General features: G+C 40.7%; 1 protein-coding gene across 2 annotated transcripts in view; it reads left to right on the top strand.

Annotated features, from left to right (window-relative positions):
• Nucleotides 1-18,289, top strand: part of PRKCG (protein kinase C gamma) — a 470,455-nt gene that overhangs the window by 201,347 nt on the left and 250,819 nt on the right. For both annotated transcript variants that reach the window (XM_089690977.1, XM_089690976.1), the window contains exon 3: nucleotides 4,885-4,967. In XM_089690977.1, the coding sequence (XP_089547103.1) occupies nucleotides 4,885-4,967 (83 nt within the window). The remainder of the gene's footprint in view (nucleotides 1-4,884; nucleotides 4,968-18,289) is intronic.

Genomic DNA, 18,289 nt, shown 5'->3' with positions numbered 1-18,289 from the left:
CCAAATAGATGTAGCTTTTCCGTAGATTTGGCCGTTTTTCACCAATGCTCAAATAAATAGAAAGGGCCACATAGTGTAATATCCTCAGGTATCTTTATTAGAGGTACAGGATAGCAGGAAAACTGACATGCAAAAGTATACTGACCAAATGAAAATCAAAGATGGCCGCCGGGGCCCCTCGTGGCGCCGGCGGTGAGGCGTCCGACCTGCTGTAGCTTTCCCTGTACCTGAAAAGATGGTAGATGTCACTCGTTCCTATAACATGAATCGTTCAACCATTGGCACAATTCTAACAAGAACAAGGACAAGATTATGGAACATGTGAAGTCTGCTGTGCCTATGAAGTCAACAATAATATCCGAAAAGCGTGGTAAGGTGATAGAGGAGATGGAGAAACGTCTCAGTGTGTGGATGCAGGATCAGCATCAGCATAGAGCATTAGGCAGCTTAATGCTTATTCAAGAAAAAGCTAAAAGCTTGTTTAAAGACTTGAAGAAAAAACAGGGTGAACAGTGTGCATATTTTACTGCCAGCCATGGATGGTTTAACAGATTCAAGGCTAGAGCCAACCTTCACAACGTAAAAGTAAGTGGTGAGGCTGTGAGTGCAGATACCATAGCTGCCCAAGAATTTCCAGCAAGACTTAGAGAAATTATTGATGAAGGTGCTTATTTACCCCAACAGATGTTTATTGTCGATCAGACAGGACTGTACTGGATGAGGATGCCAGAACGAAGTTACATCAGTAAAGAGGTAAAGATGATGCCAGGCTTCAAAGCAGCAAAGGACAGACTTACTCTGTTGTTTGGTGGCAAAGCATCCGGTGATATGAACCTAAAGCCTATCTTAGTTTACCATTCAGAGAACCCAAGAGCCCTCAAAAACATAGCCAAGGGCTCTCTACCTGTTGTGTGGAAGAGTAACTCAAAAGTATGGGTTACATAGGCCATTTTCCAGGACTGGTTTTTCCACCACTTTATCCCAGAGATAGAGAAATATTGTTTGGAGAAAGATATCCCATTCAACATTCTTTTGCTGTTTGAAAATGCACCAGGTCACCCCCAATTCATGGATGACTTTCATCCCAACATCATAGTAGTGCATCTGCCACTGAACACTACGACGCTCATCCAACCTATGGACCAATGAGCTATTGCGATTTTCAAGAAATATTATTTACGTCACACTTTTTGTCAGGCAGTGAAGGCTATTGATGAAACAGGAACAACCATGCGACAATTTTGGAAGGACTATAACATCAACAAGGCCATAAAAAACATCAGCTTTGCTTGGTGTGAGGTTTCGGTTGTCACCATGAATGGGGTTTGGAAGAATCTTTGCCTGCAGTTTGTCCATGAAGTTCATGAATTTGAGAAGATGGGTAAGGAGTACAAAAAGGTATTCAACAGCTTAGTGACCCTTAGTACAAAGCTGGAGCTAGATCTGCAAGAGGACAGCTTCATTGAACTCCTTGCTGTGCAACGTGAGGAGCTTACTAATAATGGAATAATGGATAATGAGGACCTGATGGAATTAGAGGCCCAGCGAAAAGACGAAGAGAGACATGAGGAAGATGTAACTGAAGAACCAAACACAGATTAACAACACAGGAAATGGCAAAGGGATTTTCTGTACTTGAAGAGGCACTGTTAGTTTTTGAGGCACAGGATCTCAACGTAGCATGATACACAAAGGTTGCAGCAGCCGTTCAGAATGCCATCCAGTGCTACAGAATCATCTATGATGAGAAAAAAAGAGCTGCTACTCAGACACCACTGGATCATTTTTTCCAAGGGGCAGATAGAATTGAATCCATCAAAAAACCTATGACATCAACATCAGCTGTGAGTGAAATTCCATCTTGCCCTCCATCTCCTATTGCTGATGATCCTTCAGCTCCAACAACATCAGGTGTAGGCCAAATTCCATCTTGCCCTCCATCTCCTATTACCGATGATCCTTCAGCTCCGTCAACATCAAGTGTGGGCCAAATATCATCTTGCCCTCCATTTCCTATTGCTGATGATCCTTCAGATCCGTCAACATCAGGTGTGGGCCAAATTCCATCTTACCCTTCATCTCCTATTGCTGATGATCCTTCAGCTCCATCAACATCAGGTGTGGGCCAAATTTCATCTTGCCCTCCATCTCCAATTGCTGATGATCCTTCATCTTCAACAACATCAGGTGTGGACCAAATTCCATCTTTCCCTCCAACTCTTGTTGCTGATGATCCTTCACCTCTGTCAACATCAGGTGTGGGCCAAATTCTATCTTGCCCTCCATCTCCTATTGCTGATGATCCTTCAGCTCCACCATCTCCCACCTACCCTCCATCCTCCAGTTAGTAACTCTCTTCCACTATATGCCAGTTGAAGTACTGTACTGTACCACAATTTTAAGGTAACTGTTAAAGTAAAAAATATTTTATTTACAGTTGTACTGTACCACCATTTTAACTGCTTCCCCATCGCCCTATAGCAGATATACTGCTACAGGGCGACAGGGGTGTGCAAAATCATGTATATATGTGATTTTGCATCTCCGGGTAGGGGGCACGCATGAGTCGAGCGCGTATCCTACCCGCGCTGCCATTTGTGGCTGTCAATCACCGGGTCCCGGCCAGTGATTACCCACCGGCGCTTGGTGATTATCAAGGATCTCTAATGGGGAGGAGGGCTGCTTTGTTTACTAACAGTCCTCCTCTCTGTCGGCTCAGGTACACTACTTTGGACGGCTGTGCACAGCACAACCATCCAGAGCAGTGTGCTTACAGTGAAGCACCAACACACTACCCCCTAGTAAAACACTCCTAGCACACAGTTAACCCTTTGATCACCTCTCATATAAACCCCTTCCTGCCCAGTGCCATTAGTACAGTGTCAGTGCTTTTTTTTTTAGCACTGATTGCTGTATTGGTGTGACTGGGGTTGTCAGTGACACCAAATCAGTTCCCCCCAGTTTCAGAATGCCTGCTGCAGTCCCGCTATAAGTCGCTGATCGTCACCAATATTAGTGAAAAAGAAATAATTCCAGTATCTATATCATTTGTAAACGCTATAACTTTCACGTAAACCAATTAATTTACACGTATTGGGATTTTTTTTAGCAAAGACATGTAGCAGAATACATTTTGGCCTAAATTTATGACAAAATTAGATTTTTAAAAATTTTTTACTGGATATGTTTAATAGCAAAAAGTCAAAAATATTGTTTTTTTCTCAAAATTGTCAGTCTTTTTTTATAGTGCAAAAATAAAAACCGCATAGGTGATCAAATACCACTAAAATAAAGTTTAATTTGTGGGGAAAAAGGATGTAAATTTAATTTGGGTGCAGCATTGCATGACCGTGCAATTGTCAGTTAAAGTAACGCAGCGCCGTAACGCAAAAAATGGCCTAGTCAGGAAGGGGGGTAAATCCTCAGGAGGGTAAGTGGTTACGGTAACTGTAAAAATAAAAATAGTTTATTTACAGTATTTTTGTGTGTGTGTTTTTTTTTTAATGTTTTACATTGTATATTTGTGTCAAAAGTGTATAACTCACTTTGTCGGACTTACGAACAAATCCAATTTAAGAACATTCTCCTGGAAAGGATCTCAATCGTAAGTCAAGGACTTTTTGTATTGCAATTGTACCTTCTCCCTTTATATTGTTGCCGCTATATAAATCTAGTTAATAATGATAGTAATAATAAAGCAGGGTATTGTAAAAGAAAGCCTGACAATTTTGAAAAATAAAAACAATATTTTTAACTATTTTCTATGCAGAGCAATACAAAGCAGCATGCTGGTGCTGACGGGAGAGATCTGTATTGTTTACATACAGATCTCTACCCTGTCAGTGTTCCTCAGTGATCGCTGGGTGCCAGCAGGGAATCTATTTCTGAGACCTGGTGATGGACAGCTGTAGCCGCCAATGGTGTGCGCCCCCTACCCAGAAATGCAAAATTATATATATATATACGTGATTTTGCGCAGCCCTGCTGCACTGTAGCGGTAGTTCTGCTATAGAGCAGTCGGGAAGCGGTTAAAGGATTTTTGTATTTTTATAGTTATCCTTAAAGTTGCCTGAAAAGATTCACCCCCCATCGTATGGCCCTTTTTTACAATTTTTTTGCTTTGTTGCATATTCCTCACGACAGTGCCCAGCTTCTTGTGCCTTTTTTTGATAGTAGATTGCCTTTAGCTCTAGCCCAGAATTTATTCATTGTAATATGGGCCATCATAGATATTAATAGCATTTGCCACTAAATTGGGGATTGCCAAATTTCAAACCGGATTCGCCAAAACCTTGGTGAATCTAACCCGGGTATATTTGCTCAACTCTATTGGTAACAACTGGAAGAAAAACTGACAGTAATTAGAAAAGGTTATATTGTCAACACAACAGAAGGTGAGGGGTGGGGACACCCGTTCTGGTGATAACTAGAAAGAGTCAGAGGGGATTTCCTCTTTTCACAGAGATCATTTCTCACTTCTTGTTTTATTCTTCTGTAACCTAGAGTCAAGGGAATTCTCGTTATTAAGTAACAGGTAGCAAAAAAGAAAACCGATAGGAGGTTTGAACATTTCTTATTGTATTAAAAAAAAAAGTAAAGAAAAGAAAGAAAAAAAAAGATTTCAGCTAGAGCTGATCCGTAACAGAAGCTGTAATTTCATACTGTATGTGGTGATGTAATCTGTGGTGACATCACTTAATTTTAATACCATCATTACACAAAGCATGGTGATGTCATCACACCCTAGGAAGCTGCAACTCATTATTGCTTTATGGTCCTGAAAGCCTTGTTATGTCTCTGTAAAATGGTATTTCAATATCTTCTCCTAATTATTTTTTTGCTGTCTTAACTCTTCTGAAGAATTTATTTTATTTTTCTTTTCAGTTTGCAGCTTTGTAGTTCATAAAAGATGCCATGAATTTGTCACCTTTGAATGCCCTGGTGCCGGTAAAGGACCACAAGCAGATGTGAGTATTGTGTGAATTCACTGACGCTATCCCCTTTACTGTAAATGCAAGCCTTCTTCTAAAGAATATGTCTATATATTATTATGCATGCAATTATAATCTGATGTGAGCATGACTGATAAAAGCTATGGTAAAATGATAATCATCTGATATTAACTAGTCACTTAAAAGTAAAACCAGGTTTATTTTTGGAATACTGAATATGCATTAACAATTTGTGTGCCAAAGAGGTCAGTAAGGCACTCAAAACCATCTGGTGCACAGGAATACATTAAAGCGATAGTAAACCTAAAAATAGAAAAAGAAGATTTTCCCCTGAAAGGTAATGTCATAATGTGCTAGTATGTATCGCATACTAGCGTATTTTAAAAGACTTACCTTATAATGAAGCCTTCCAGCGGTGCACTGTCACCACTGCAGAGGCTTCCACCTTCACCTGGTCTTCCTTATGGGTTCCCGGGTTGCGGTCACTTGAATGGCTGAAGACGCGATGGTGTCACAGCTGCGCATGTGCACGGGAGCTACGGTCACAGCACACAGCTCTTAAGGAACTGCACAGGTATGTTGTTCCTTCAGAGCGAATGCGCCGGTGATGTCACTGGCTGCCAATCACTAGAATATCTCTTAAACGGTGCACGATTAGGAGTTATTCATTTTACAGGTATGTTTTATTATAAGCTAACCTGTAGGTAAAAGTATAAAGAATGACTTTGCTACCATTTTAATAGAAATGCAGACAAACAGAAAATAGCCATTCCAGATAAAAAATTCAACTATATAAATAAAGCATGGCCTATTGTGTGAGTCTATGAATGAGAGCAAGAAAAATCAAAACCAGCATTCTAAAATAGAATGAAATAAACTACTAACCTTTGTCACAATGTCTGAGTCATAAACCTGAAAAAAATATTCAAGATAATATGCTGCGCCTTTAAAACACTTCACAGTAACAAACTTGCTCTGGAGCTTAGCACACTCTTTGGAATGGTCTGCTTTACCCTATTATGTTAGCCTCCATCTTGAAGTTTTTACAGATTATCAGAAAATAAAAAAATATATAATTCACCAATGCGTCACAGACTTTAATACATGGTTGACAATAGCTTAACACTAAACCTGGGGTTCAAGCCTGGGTTCATTACAAATACACTGTGTTAACAGTAGGTCAGGTATGGTTTTGGTTGCACTGGGATGTGTTGGGCAGCCTTTTTGTTTTTAATCAGACAGCCTTAATGTAACACACGTTAACACTAGGGATGAGCTAACTTGACTGAGTTTGGTTCAAGTTGGGTTTGGAAAAGCCAATGTAAATTCCATAAACCTTGAACTTCTCGCCGGACACCACTAAAGTCTAAAGGAGCTGAATATTGGGGTTTTTTGGCAATTTTCAAGGCTAATGTGAAAACTATTGTTGAAAAAGAGCATGGAAAGCTGGGCACTGTCATGGGGGACATGAACCAATGCAAAAAAGATTTTTACAATACAGGTTAGTGGGGAGAGGGTCTTTTCAGGTGGGCAACATTGAATTGTCAGGGTCCGGGTCTGAACCTGAAACCTCTGTTGTGTCTGGAAATGTCTCTTCTTGCTGAGCTACCTGATGTGGTGGACTGCAATCTGTTGGATTCATTGGACAATCCTGCCTTGTAACTTGCTTAACTCCTTGTTCCTTCAATGAAATTCCTACTAAAGCCATGTCTTTGCACTTCCTATTTGGCAGATTATTGTGTTCTCTCCAGCCAATATCTCACTCTTGTCACTTCTTCTGCCATCTGTGTTTTTGCTGCCACTCATTACTGACCTTTGGCTTGTTCCTTGCTGACTACACTTCTGCTTAATCCCAACCTGTGACCATGTGTTAACTACCTTTGGTTTGTTTACTGACTACACTTTTGCTTGACCCCTTCCTGCTATATCTGCTACTAGACCCCGGCATGCTCAGCTCCTGGTGAGGTGTTCCAGAGAACCGCTGCCTGTTACTAACAAGCAGCAAAAGCCCATCTCCACCATCAGGAACTTTGGTGAACACCAGTTTGTGCTGCTGACCTTGGGTAAGCCCATGTCATCCACCAGGTTGACCTGCTGCTGCATGTATTCAGCTGGTTGGTGGGAGCCTCTCTACTGCTATAGCTACTGGCCTCTGAACCTGACCCCTGACTGTGACAGAATACACAAATCCTTAAAATGCTTGAGGAATGCCTTAAAGTGCTTATAAAGCCTAAACATTTTTTACCTTAATGTATTCCTTTCATTAAGGTAAAAGTTTTTTAGGTATCAATACCCCTCCTCCTCCCTCCCCCCTTTTACTTTCCTGAGCCCTGATTTGATCCAGAGCTGTGCCAGTCTTCAGGTGTTCTCTTCTCTTACTTCCTTTGATGAGGCAGTGGGATCCATTAGTTCCTGCTGGTGTCAATCAAAGCCAGTAGAAAGCTGGGGAGGAGCCAGGGGTGCGAGCAGGCGACACAAGAAGAGATGTTTAGGGGCCACTCTGTGCACAGAACAGATAAGTATAAACCTGTTTGTTATTTAAAAAATACATTTGCAACCACTTTAAAGCAGCATTTGGTGTTACAGAAAAGTAAATGTTGTCCTTTAAAAGTGACAATACATATTTGGTCAATGACTTTACCTGGGGTTGTTGGTGCTGTGTTTACATTACAACAGTGCCAGGGATCTGTCATTTAGTGACAACAGTGTGGTGAGTAAGCATTGTCAGGTCTTCATGATTGATGATGGATTTATTGGATCATTGGACCTCGTGATTGATAAGGATTTACATTATACTGGATGACGTGATTGATTTGAACAACATGAATAATAAAAATAGATCTTGCATAAGGTGCTATACCAGTGTTTTTCTATACTTGAAAATGGCATGACAAGGGGAACCACATGGAAGGCGACAACTCTATATTGCTATATATATAGGGTTCAGCTTTTCTAAGACTTTTCTAATTTTAAGCTTTAAAATGCATTAGCCCCATGCTGTGATTCTGAAATCACATTGGAGTATACAACACCATCAATTTCATTTGTTACTATAATTATTGCTGCATGTGTTCCACTGAAACATTTAAAACAAAGCTTTGGGGATGAGGTTAACAGCAGTAGCATGCACAGGATCTTTTGGGGGGAGGTCCTGCCTTGTTTGTTAAACCTAAACTTAAGAAAATTATTTAAAACACCAGTCCATACATTTGTGTATAAAAAACAAGTTGAATAATATTTTAAATTCAATTAACACAAGTAGCTGAATCTGGTTAATATTATTACCCTGAAATTCTCAACATAGAAGCATTTGGATTGGGAAAGGAGGGTCAGAACTCTCAGCCTGTCAAAGCTATATTTCTTTGCACAGTGATTGTCAGCCTAACATTAAATGCACTTTCATAAAAAAAAGTAGAGGAATGCCAATTTCAATTCATACCTCCCAATTGCCTGAGATGAGAAACAGGCATGCCTAAATGTTGCATGGTTAAAATTGATTGTAGCTTAATGGGTGTAGATTTAGATAAATGGACATGGTTTACTAGATGTCTGTTAAAAGATAGTGTGAGAACACAGGTTTTGATCAGAAAAGTGTTAAATCAATTTTCCATTAACACAATACCTGAATAGCCCAAGCCTACATTCAACTTGCTTTTGAAAGAGAATTTTGTAGACTGCTTATATGTTTCATGTGCTTAATTGCACTGTATAACTGGTTAACAATTTATACATTATTATGAAGGTGTCCATTTTTTCAAGATTCAAAAGCATTAGAATGCCAAACCAAGAAAGAACTATGCTTCACAGTGTGGCAGAGCGAGGCCCTGCCACTGTAAAAATGGTTTTAGAAAGGACACAGGGTTCGCAGGTATGCAGAGTACAGGATTCTGGAGTATTGGTTATGAATGGATAACACAGTTTTTGCAGCTTTCCCCAGATCCCCTCTATATTTTGGAGATTAAATGTTTTGTGAGGGAAGAAATCTTCAAATCCATTGTCCAGGTCCCACTTAAGACCTGCAGAGTGCGTGGCCAGTTTTGAACAGCCCTTTTAATGATAGATGTGGGTATAGCTCAGGGCTCTGATTAGGTAACAGGTGTGCTCCTACCAAGAGGCAGCACTCCATGCTGGAGGAGAGATTCCCTGTCCATCAGGCTGAGAGGATTGAGGAGGCTCAGCGAGTCTGGGAGACTGGGAGAGCCAGGACAACTAGGTGAATCCCTCTGAGGAAGTGTTATTTACACAAAACGCGTTAGGGAGGTGCCCCTGACCTGTGTACTCATACCACAAGGCTATCCTGACTGACACCCTGGTGGCCAGATCTTATTCTGGATGTAAGTTTATCCATTATCTGTACATGCTGTAAGTTTTGCTTATTAAAGATATACTACACTGTTAGAAGCTTCTCTGGGTCTCATCTATTGCATGGGAGCCCGCTTTTGAAGGTTCCTGCTGGTTTGGAGTGATGTGTGATTACCCCCTCCCCTGCTGATGATTTTTCTGGTGGATGACTTATGAATATACCTGGATTGATGACATCTGGTGGCCAACCTGCAGATGACATCCTCCTAATATCACAAGTCCAGAGCACCAGGAGCGGGTCTTAATTGCTCCATGCGCATTTTATGCGCTATCTGGTTAGTGCATTATTTGTACAATTACGAGATCACAAGAGTCACGATTATCTCTGACCATGCATTACTTGGACAATTGCACCTATCACTTTATCTCACCATGCAATATGGACTGAGTTTTTTTACTTATGTTATTGTGCAATTCATGTTCTGATTTTCCATTTGTTCTTATTAGCTTTATTAGCGCTGCATATCTTGTTTTACATCTCCTCCCATTCCTGTGTCTTCAGTTATTCCAAAAATATTTAAAATATAGACTTTAGGTATGTGTTTGGTAGGGATTGGCTAGCTTCAAAACAGTGCACAAGCACTTGAATAGGTAGAAAAACAATAGAGCTCTGCGGAGTGAGCCCTAAGTTTTACTGTATCTGCTGCCAAAAGCACCATTGTGGTCTACTGCCCCTGCCTGCAACTTAACGTGGTAAAAGTAGGAGCAGTTGACTGACACATACTTGAGGAACACATAGTTATGCACCTAAAGCTTGGTGGAAGCAGCACCTCCATGAGACAGAAGATGGCATGCAGTCTCCCTCAAGGGCACATAGCAGCCACTTTGCTGCATTTCTTGATGGTTGCTGGATCCCCCACACAGGAGGCATATCTGCAGGGGGAAAACTTATGGCCATAGGATGGTCACCCCTCCACCCTTTAGTTTGACACTTATTATCGACTCAAGTAAAATGCCTATTTGTGCCGTAAAGTTATGTGTACCAAAGTACCACTTAAAGAGACAGTCAGGCCTAAAGAGAAAGGCAGAGGTTCTGCACACTGGGGTAGAATTGTTTTCTTTTTAAACATCATTTTGTCTTTAAAGATTTAAGTTTATAATTAATATCTTTTTAATTGTTTTAATTTTATTTTAATTTTTTCCTTGTAAGACCATCCCTGCCCTGCTAAAAAATAAGCACATCTTAAACATCACTTTTAAACAGAAATTAAACAATGGGTTCATAGAAAGATAAGGCCACCAAATCAGACACTGGTCTTGCAGAGGTGATGATGCAAACCAGAAATCCTCTTGACACATGGTTTTCTTTCCTATCCTGTAGGCGATGTCTATACCTCCCAGTTATAGAAAAAAGCTTGCTTTAGAAATTAAGGAGGGGGACATTGCTAACAGAACCACAGGTAGCAGCAGATCTGCTTTACTGCTGATCTGTTACACAAAAAAAAGCTATTAAAGGGAGGGTCATAAGTTCTTTAACCACTCGCCTACCAGGCACGTATACCCCCTTCCTGCCTAGGCCAATTTTCAGCTTTCAGCACTAACACTTTGAATGACAATTGCGTGGTCATGCAACACTGTATCTATATGAAATTTTTATAATTTTTTTGAGACAGATAGAGCTTTTTTTTGGTGGTATTTAGTCACCTCTAGGTTTTTTATTTTTTGCTAAACAAACCAAAAACCACTGAAAATTTGGAAAAAAAATTTTTTCTCTTAGTTTTTGTTATAAAATTTTGTAAATAAGTGATTTTTTTCCTTCACTGATGTGTGCTAATTAGGCTGCAGTGATGGGCACTGATAGGCTGCACTGATGAACACTGATAGGTGGCACTGATGAGAAGGCACTGGTAGGTGGCACTGATGGGCATTGATAGGCATCACTGATGGGCACTGAAAGGCAACACTCATATATGGCAATAATAGACGGCACTGACTGGCACTGATAGGTGGCACTGTTAGATGACACTGACTGGCATTGTTGGGTGGCACTGACTGGCACTGTTAGGCGGCACTGACGGGTACTTATAGGCAGCACTGACTGGCACTGATTGGCAGCACTGATGGGTAGCACTGACTGGCATGATAGGTGGCACTGACTGGCACTGGTACGTAACACTGAAAGGCAGCTCAGATGGGTACTGATATGTGGCATTGATGTGCACTGGTAGGCACTGATAGTTGGCATTGATGTGGCACTGATGGGCACTGGCAGGTGGCATTGATAGGCACTGACAGCTGGCACTGATGGACACTGACAAGTGGAACTGCTGGGGCTACGCAGATCATCAGGACACACTGATCATCAGTGCCCTGATGATCAATGTAGATGTCCCCTCTGAGTAAAGCCGATTACAGGCTCTCCTCTCGAGCTGTCAGCTTGACAACTCATGAGGAGAGAAATGCCGATAACGGGCATTTCCGTATTTACATGTGATCAGCTGTGATTGGACACAGCTGATCACATGACTGAGCCGACATCTTCGGTTCTTTCCGTTGATCGGAGATCCGCTGTGTCCGAGGGACACAGTGCACCACCGATCGCCGCGCTGCGCGCTCCCAGAGCCATGCATGCACGGTTAGAATGGGAAGACATCATATGAAGTCCTCCCAGAACAAGAGAACCGCCTTGCACCCGTCACTACCTTATATGGTGGGCGGGAGGCAGTTAAACAAGAAAGAAAGGGCAGAAGCCTGAGCTTTGATAGTGCTGAAAGACAATCTTCACTACTAATTTTAAGTTTAAATTTCGTTTCCTTATTTTTTTTAGATACTTTTTTTTAATATTTTCAGATATTATTTGATTATTTTTTTATTGCTTTGTAGGCCTGTTTGTTGTAGTAATACAGTGGGCTTTCAAGCCATTATATTTCCTTAATTTAAGGCAGGACAGGACTGCCTTTCTCTGCTGCACAGACGTGCATACTGATAGAGTGATCCTGCTATGTCTCTGTATCGCTTGCAGAGATATTTCACTCAAACCACATGTGACTGCAGATCTGTAGATGCCAAAGCAAAAGGTCTTCTGTCCATCTTATTTTTCTACATGTAGGCAAAGTATATGAAAGCTCAGAGACATTTTCTGATTGCCAAAGCAGACATAATTTCTTTGTTTGGCAAACAGTTTGATAGGAATGCACAAAATGACTTTGCTTAAAAGGTAACTCCACGTCTGTGGGGAAAAAATAGCAAACTAAGCAAAAAAATTAATATAGTGTATACAATTGATACACAACTCATACTGTAATGAATTGTTATTAAAAAATCTGCAGCACTGTAATTTTCTATAAAATACAATGTCTACCTGGAGGTGTTTTGTACACAGACGGTGTACAGAACACCACCCCGAAAATGTCATTTCTTGCCTGTGTGATTGGCTTATTGATTTTCTGCACTAAGACACTAAGTTACAAGTCAGATTTTTAACATCACCCGCAACATAAATGTAATTTTTGGTGAGATACTTCCAAAGGAAAATCATGTCTAATGGGATTCAGACCCTGCCACTTTCTTCATTAGAACCCTGCAAGTGTTGCAGCTGAGTGATAATTATACAATCACTCTAATAAATATTCACTCTGCACATAGACACAGACAAACAAACAGCAATTTCTTCAGAATAGCAGAAGGTAAGAATCTGCAACACAATTTGTAAAGGTCCTTGCAAAGTACATTGATCACCCAGAGGAGAGTTACTCTTAAACAATCATCCATTTTACTGTGAAAAATTAAAGAAAAGCATTTCTATCTGTTTATGCAGCTCTATTGTGCAAAGCCAAATTGGGTTTAGACTGCTGAAGAAGAATGTAGTGTTCTGTGCCTTGTTTCTGTTTCCTGGCTATTTTTATGTACCTAGTAGTAATGGCATAAAAGTTTCTAAATTAAATAAAAAATAAAAAATAAAATTGCATATAAAAAATAAAGGGCAAAGACCCCATTCAATACGAAAAGTAGGTCAGGTGTTGACAATTGAAGAGATAGCTATCAATCAGGTGTTGCTGACAGATAGAGATGTTTGAGCGTACAGATCTGGGTGGGAAACATAAGAAAGTGTACTCCAGGACTGCAATTGAAACATTTCAAGCATTGTTTGTTAAAGTAGTTGTAAACACAACCACTAAAATCAGGGCCATCTTCAATATTGATTGGTCCCGGGCAAACATTTCCTTGCCCCCCCCCCAGCAATTTAGCTCACCAGATTAACATCCCAAAAAATAAACACACACACACATAGACTTATCTCAAAAAACATTATATAATATAATATAAATATAAAGTACTTGTCCACACTCAATGATTGGTTCAGGCTCACTGACTGATTGCTATAGGTTACTGCACATCCTTACTGCTCACTGCTTGGTTGCTAGAGATTACTGCACATCCTTACAACTCACTGATTGGTTTCTGGAGGGTACTGCACATTATTACTGCTCACTGATTGGTTGTTAGAGTGAGTGAGCAGGCACATGACAAGAGATGTCAGGGAGTTCGTAATATTTTGTCTATGCACTGATCAGTAAAAAGTTGCCAGTGTCAGGTGTGTGTGCTGCTGGCAGTGGGGAGAAGGACCTACCTGGCCATCTGCTGTCAGAGGTCCAAGGCTCTCAGCACTCCCACTTCGATCTCAGCTCCTACTGCAGCTGCTCCCTTCCGAGCATACAGGCATGGGGTAGGGTCAGAGCGTCAGTGGAGCTCCCGGCCCCTCCCTGCTGGCTGTGGAATACAGTGATGCCTCCTGTGTACACAGTGCACTCCACAGTGCCATCATGGATCTCCAATTTGCGGGCAGCATGAGCTTAATGGCAGCTGCCCCTTTTGCCCTGCATTAAAGACAGCCCTGACTAAAATATCAGATAAGTTTTAACAACTGGCGAAACTGATATAAAGATCTTCATTCAGGCACTTTGTGTTATTGGGTGACACAATTCCACAATGTCCTGCCTGCAAATCACTCAATGTCACATACCTTCCCAAAGAAGAAAAACAAAAAAAATCTTTTGTGCTAATGCATATTGCTCTGGACTATTACACTGGTTAAAAAAAAAGATGACATTTAAAAAGAAAATTGCAATAATTAGGAAATTCACCCAGTGAAAATACACATGTAGCAGCCTAGCTGTGAAGTGCATGTGGACAAGCTGTGAAAATAAAATTGCAACCACCCAAAAAATAAAACATATGGCACACATGCAGTCTGTTATGGCTGTAGACAATTGGGTAGGGGAGTGGTGTATTAACTTATAATACTGTTGGCGAGTATCATCCCTTGTGAAATGCTAACCAGCATGTAGTGCTGTAGCAAATGGGACTTTAAATATACATTATATTGCCAAAGGTATTGGGATGCCTGCCTTCACACACATGAACTTTAATGGCATCCCAGTCTTAGTCCGTAGGGCCCACCCTTTGCAGCTATAACAGCTTCAACTCTTCTGGGAAGGCTGTCCACAAGGATTAGGAGTGTGTCTATGGGAATGTTTGACCATTCTTCCAGGAGCGCATTTGTGAGGTCAGACACTGATGTAAGACAAGAAGGCCGAGGTTGCAGTGTCTGCTGTACTTCATCCCAATGGAGTTCTATCTATTGAGTTGATTTGCCCAGCTATGACAGAAACATTCTAAGGATCTCCTCCCACTGATCCTCCAGAAAGTTTCCCACTGCTTGTTCTCACCTATGTTTACTCTGTTGAGGAAATATTGGGGTAGAGTTAATTCTCATAAATCAAAAGTCTGTCCTGAGCATGCAGGGCATATTGGAGCTGAAGGTATTGATAAAATGATTTATTAAAAAGTTCAAACTCTATTTTAAGTTGCTGAAACTAGTTCAAAACACCATCTTTATACAATCCAGACACTTTGTCAATATTTGTTTGTAGCCTAAATAATACAGAAATGGATTAATTAAGCCATATTAAAGTATATCTAGGGAGGTCCCTAATGCCCAACAGGAACTTAGGTACATTCTATACTCTCCCCAATCGGTGTAAAGTAGAGCAACTGGCATATGCTTTGGTATAACTATGGTTTCCAGTTGGAGCAAGGGATTCTGCAAATAATAAGAGACTATATGGTAAGATGCAGAACATCTATTGACCCCCTCCTGCCAAATGCTGCAGTTGGGAAGTAAGGATGCAAATCCACAGGTTAGGAGCAGAAAGGCACTCTGCAATATTTCCTGAGATGCAAGAAGATGCAAGTTTCTGGGATAATTTGGATCACTTCTTCAGGCTTTATACATTACAGAACAATGGTTCTGAAGCCCTCATATTGTACACAGAGTTACAAGGAGGTGAAATGAAATATACACATTTTTAAAAATACAGCATGTTTTTCTTGACACACTTTACCAATGAAAGGTATCATAAGAGATACAATATCATCATCTAGAAGTGTTACTGGGTAAACTGACTCAGTGATAAGGATTCCAGGCACAATTCTCACCTCAATAAACAGTCCATTTGAAATGTCCATACAAGCAAATGAAATATAACTATTGTCACCTCAAACCTGTCACTTTATTGAGTTCTTTTGAATTGACCATTATTTTGGTAAAAGGCATACAGAAAACAGTCTTTTATTGTCAGAGGTAAGAAAATTAATTAAAATCATACTGGCATATGAGATTCCCTGTTTCATTGCTTCTCATTGTAACTCTGTGTATAAATATGTGGGTTTCAGAATCATTTTTCAGAAATATATAAAGCCTGACAAAGGGGTCTAAGGTACAGCTGTGCTCAAAAGCTTGCATCTGTATTAGTTAGAAAATAAAGGGTATGATTTGAACTCCCAACATTCTGAATTAATCAATGGACAACATAATTCAACACTCTATTACTTTCATTGGGAAGAGAAATATGTAAATCAGTGAACAGCAAAGTACCATCTGCATATAATGCAAATGTATCTCTGACAAATTCCACCACTTGAGGGGGCCGTCTTATTAAAAGACCCACCTGTTAAAAAATGTGAAAGTCTATGCAGTCGCATGCAGGCAGGGTACGGACTGTTTGTAATATGCTGAGACAAAAGTTTCACATTGTACTGTAGTAGCTACTGAACCTTTTGCTCGTATAGGCTTGCTGAAGGACAGAAAAAGTAATTAATCTTGTGGTATCTAGTATTTATTAGGTGGAAAAGTGCCAAAATAATGTACCGAAATCTGAGGTAACGGGCCAAGCATTCAGACAGAAAAGATGAAAGCCTTAAAAATAGGTATAAGTGAGCGCTAAAGGTAACAAAGCTGCTGAACACAAAAGGTACCAAAAAACCTCCAAAAACTCACATATAAAAAAGGTGCAGCGCTTATACATTAAAACATGCAAGATATCAAAAATGCAAGAGTATATCCCTGCAAAACGCAGGCAGGGTATAGTTATTATACTGCCCCTTATAGTCTCAAATAACACACAGATATATAGTTCACAATCTCCCAGTGGGTAGGGTGAGGTGAAAGATCAGATGGATCTCTATTGACACACGGTGATAGCCAAAAAGGTGATGTATGGTGATATCCAAAACTGGTAAAAGATTGTGCACTCACCAGATGCACAACCAATATGCGCATGTAAGAGATAACCCCTCTCAAGGTATGGTTCCAGGACTCATCAAAGGCAAGATCTGGTCAAACTTTACGATGTGGACCCTCAGCTGTCATGCATGGCTCTGTCCCCTATAGCTCTTTACTCTGCAGGTAGTTGGAAGCTCACCTGTACGTCTTGCAGTCCATAAGAAATATGGCGGAAGGCTTGAGCATACAGCTGGTTCTATGATCCGTCAAGACACTCCAGGGGGCTCTTTCTGTAAGGTTGGTGCCAGTCCCTCAGCGCTGGTCCCCTCACATCAGCTGATGTGAGGGGACCAGGAGGCTGATGTGAGGGGACCAGCGCTGAGGGACTGGCACCAACCTGACAGAAAGAGCCCCCTGGAGTGTCTTGACGGATCATAGAACCAGCTGTATGCTCAAGCCTTCCGCCATATTTCTTATGGACTGCAAGACGTACAGGTGAGCTTCCAACTACCTGCAGAGTAAAGAGCTATAGGGGACAGAGCCATGCATGACAGCTGAGGGTCCACATCGTAAAGTTTGACCAGATCTTGCCTTTGATGAGTCCTGGAACCATACCTTGAGAGGGGTTATCTCTTACATGCGCATATTGGTTGTGCATCTGGTGAGTGCACAATCTTTTACCAGTTTTGGATATCACCATACCTCACCTTTTTGGCTATCACCGTGTGTCAATAGAGATCCATCTGATCTTTCACCTCACCCTACCCACTGGGAGATTGTGAACTATATATCTGTGTGTTATTTGAGACTATAAGGGGCAGTATAATAACTATACCCTGCCTGCGTTTTGCAGGGATATACTCTTGCATTTTTGATATCTTGCATGTTTTAATGTATAAGCGCTGCACCTTTTTTATATGAAAGATGAAAGCCTGGAGAGCAGAAGGAAGTCCCATAGAAGAGCACTGAATCGATCAAAGGTGGATGGAGATATTAATAAAAGGAGGAAATCAATTGTACAATCATAGTAGACCAGCAAATGAGATAGCATTCCAGCATGGTACACAGCCACCGGATAGCCATCTCACCAGACATGAGAGAGATGGTAGCTTCCAGATATTGATCGTACAAACAAAAAAAGCCTACAAGACAAAAAGAACTTTGTGGTATCTGTCCATCCATTCAGAGATTGCTAAAAGGGAGTAAGAAAAAATGAAATTCTCTATTGGCACTCATATGAGGTCTGGCAGGGTAAAGGATGGAGTACTGAAGGTTTAGCTTTTGGAGTCTCTTTTTAAACTTTGCCAAGTTTTTTTGAACTTCTTAAGAAAAATAAGGGAAAAACATTATTTTGGATCCATTCAGTTTATTATTGAGTTCCTTTACATTAAAGTGTTACTAAAGGTGATTTTTATATCAAAATAACAAACATGTTACACTCACCTGCTCTGTGCAGTGGTATTGCATAGAG

Source organism: Staurois parvus, unplaced genomic scaffold (genome assembly GCF_062004578.1).
Source record: "Staurois parvus isolate SC_StPar_1 unplaced genomic scaffold, SC_StPar_1.0 ptg000548l, whole genome shotgun sequence".
NCBI lineage: Eukaryota > Metazoa > Chordata > Amphibia > Anura > Ranidae > Staurois > Staurois parvus.
The sequence above is the reverse complement of the archived record's forward strand: the minus strand, read 5'-3'. Positions and strand labels throughout refer to the sequence as shown.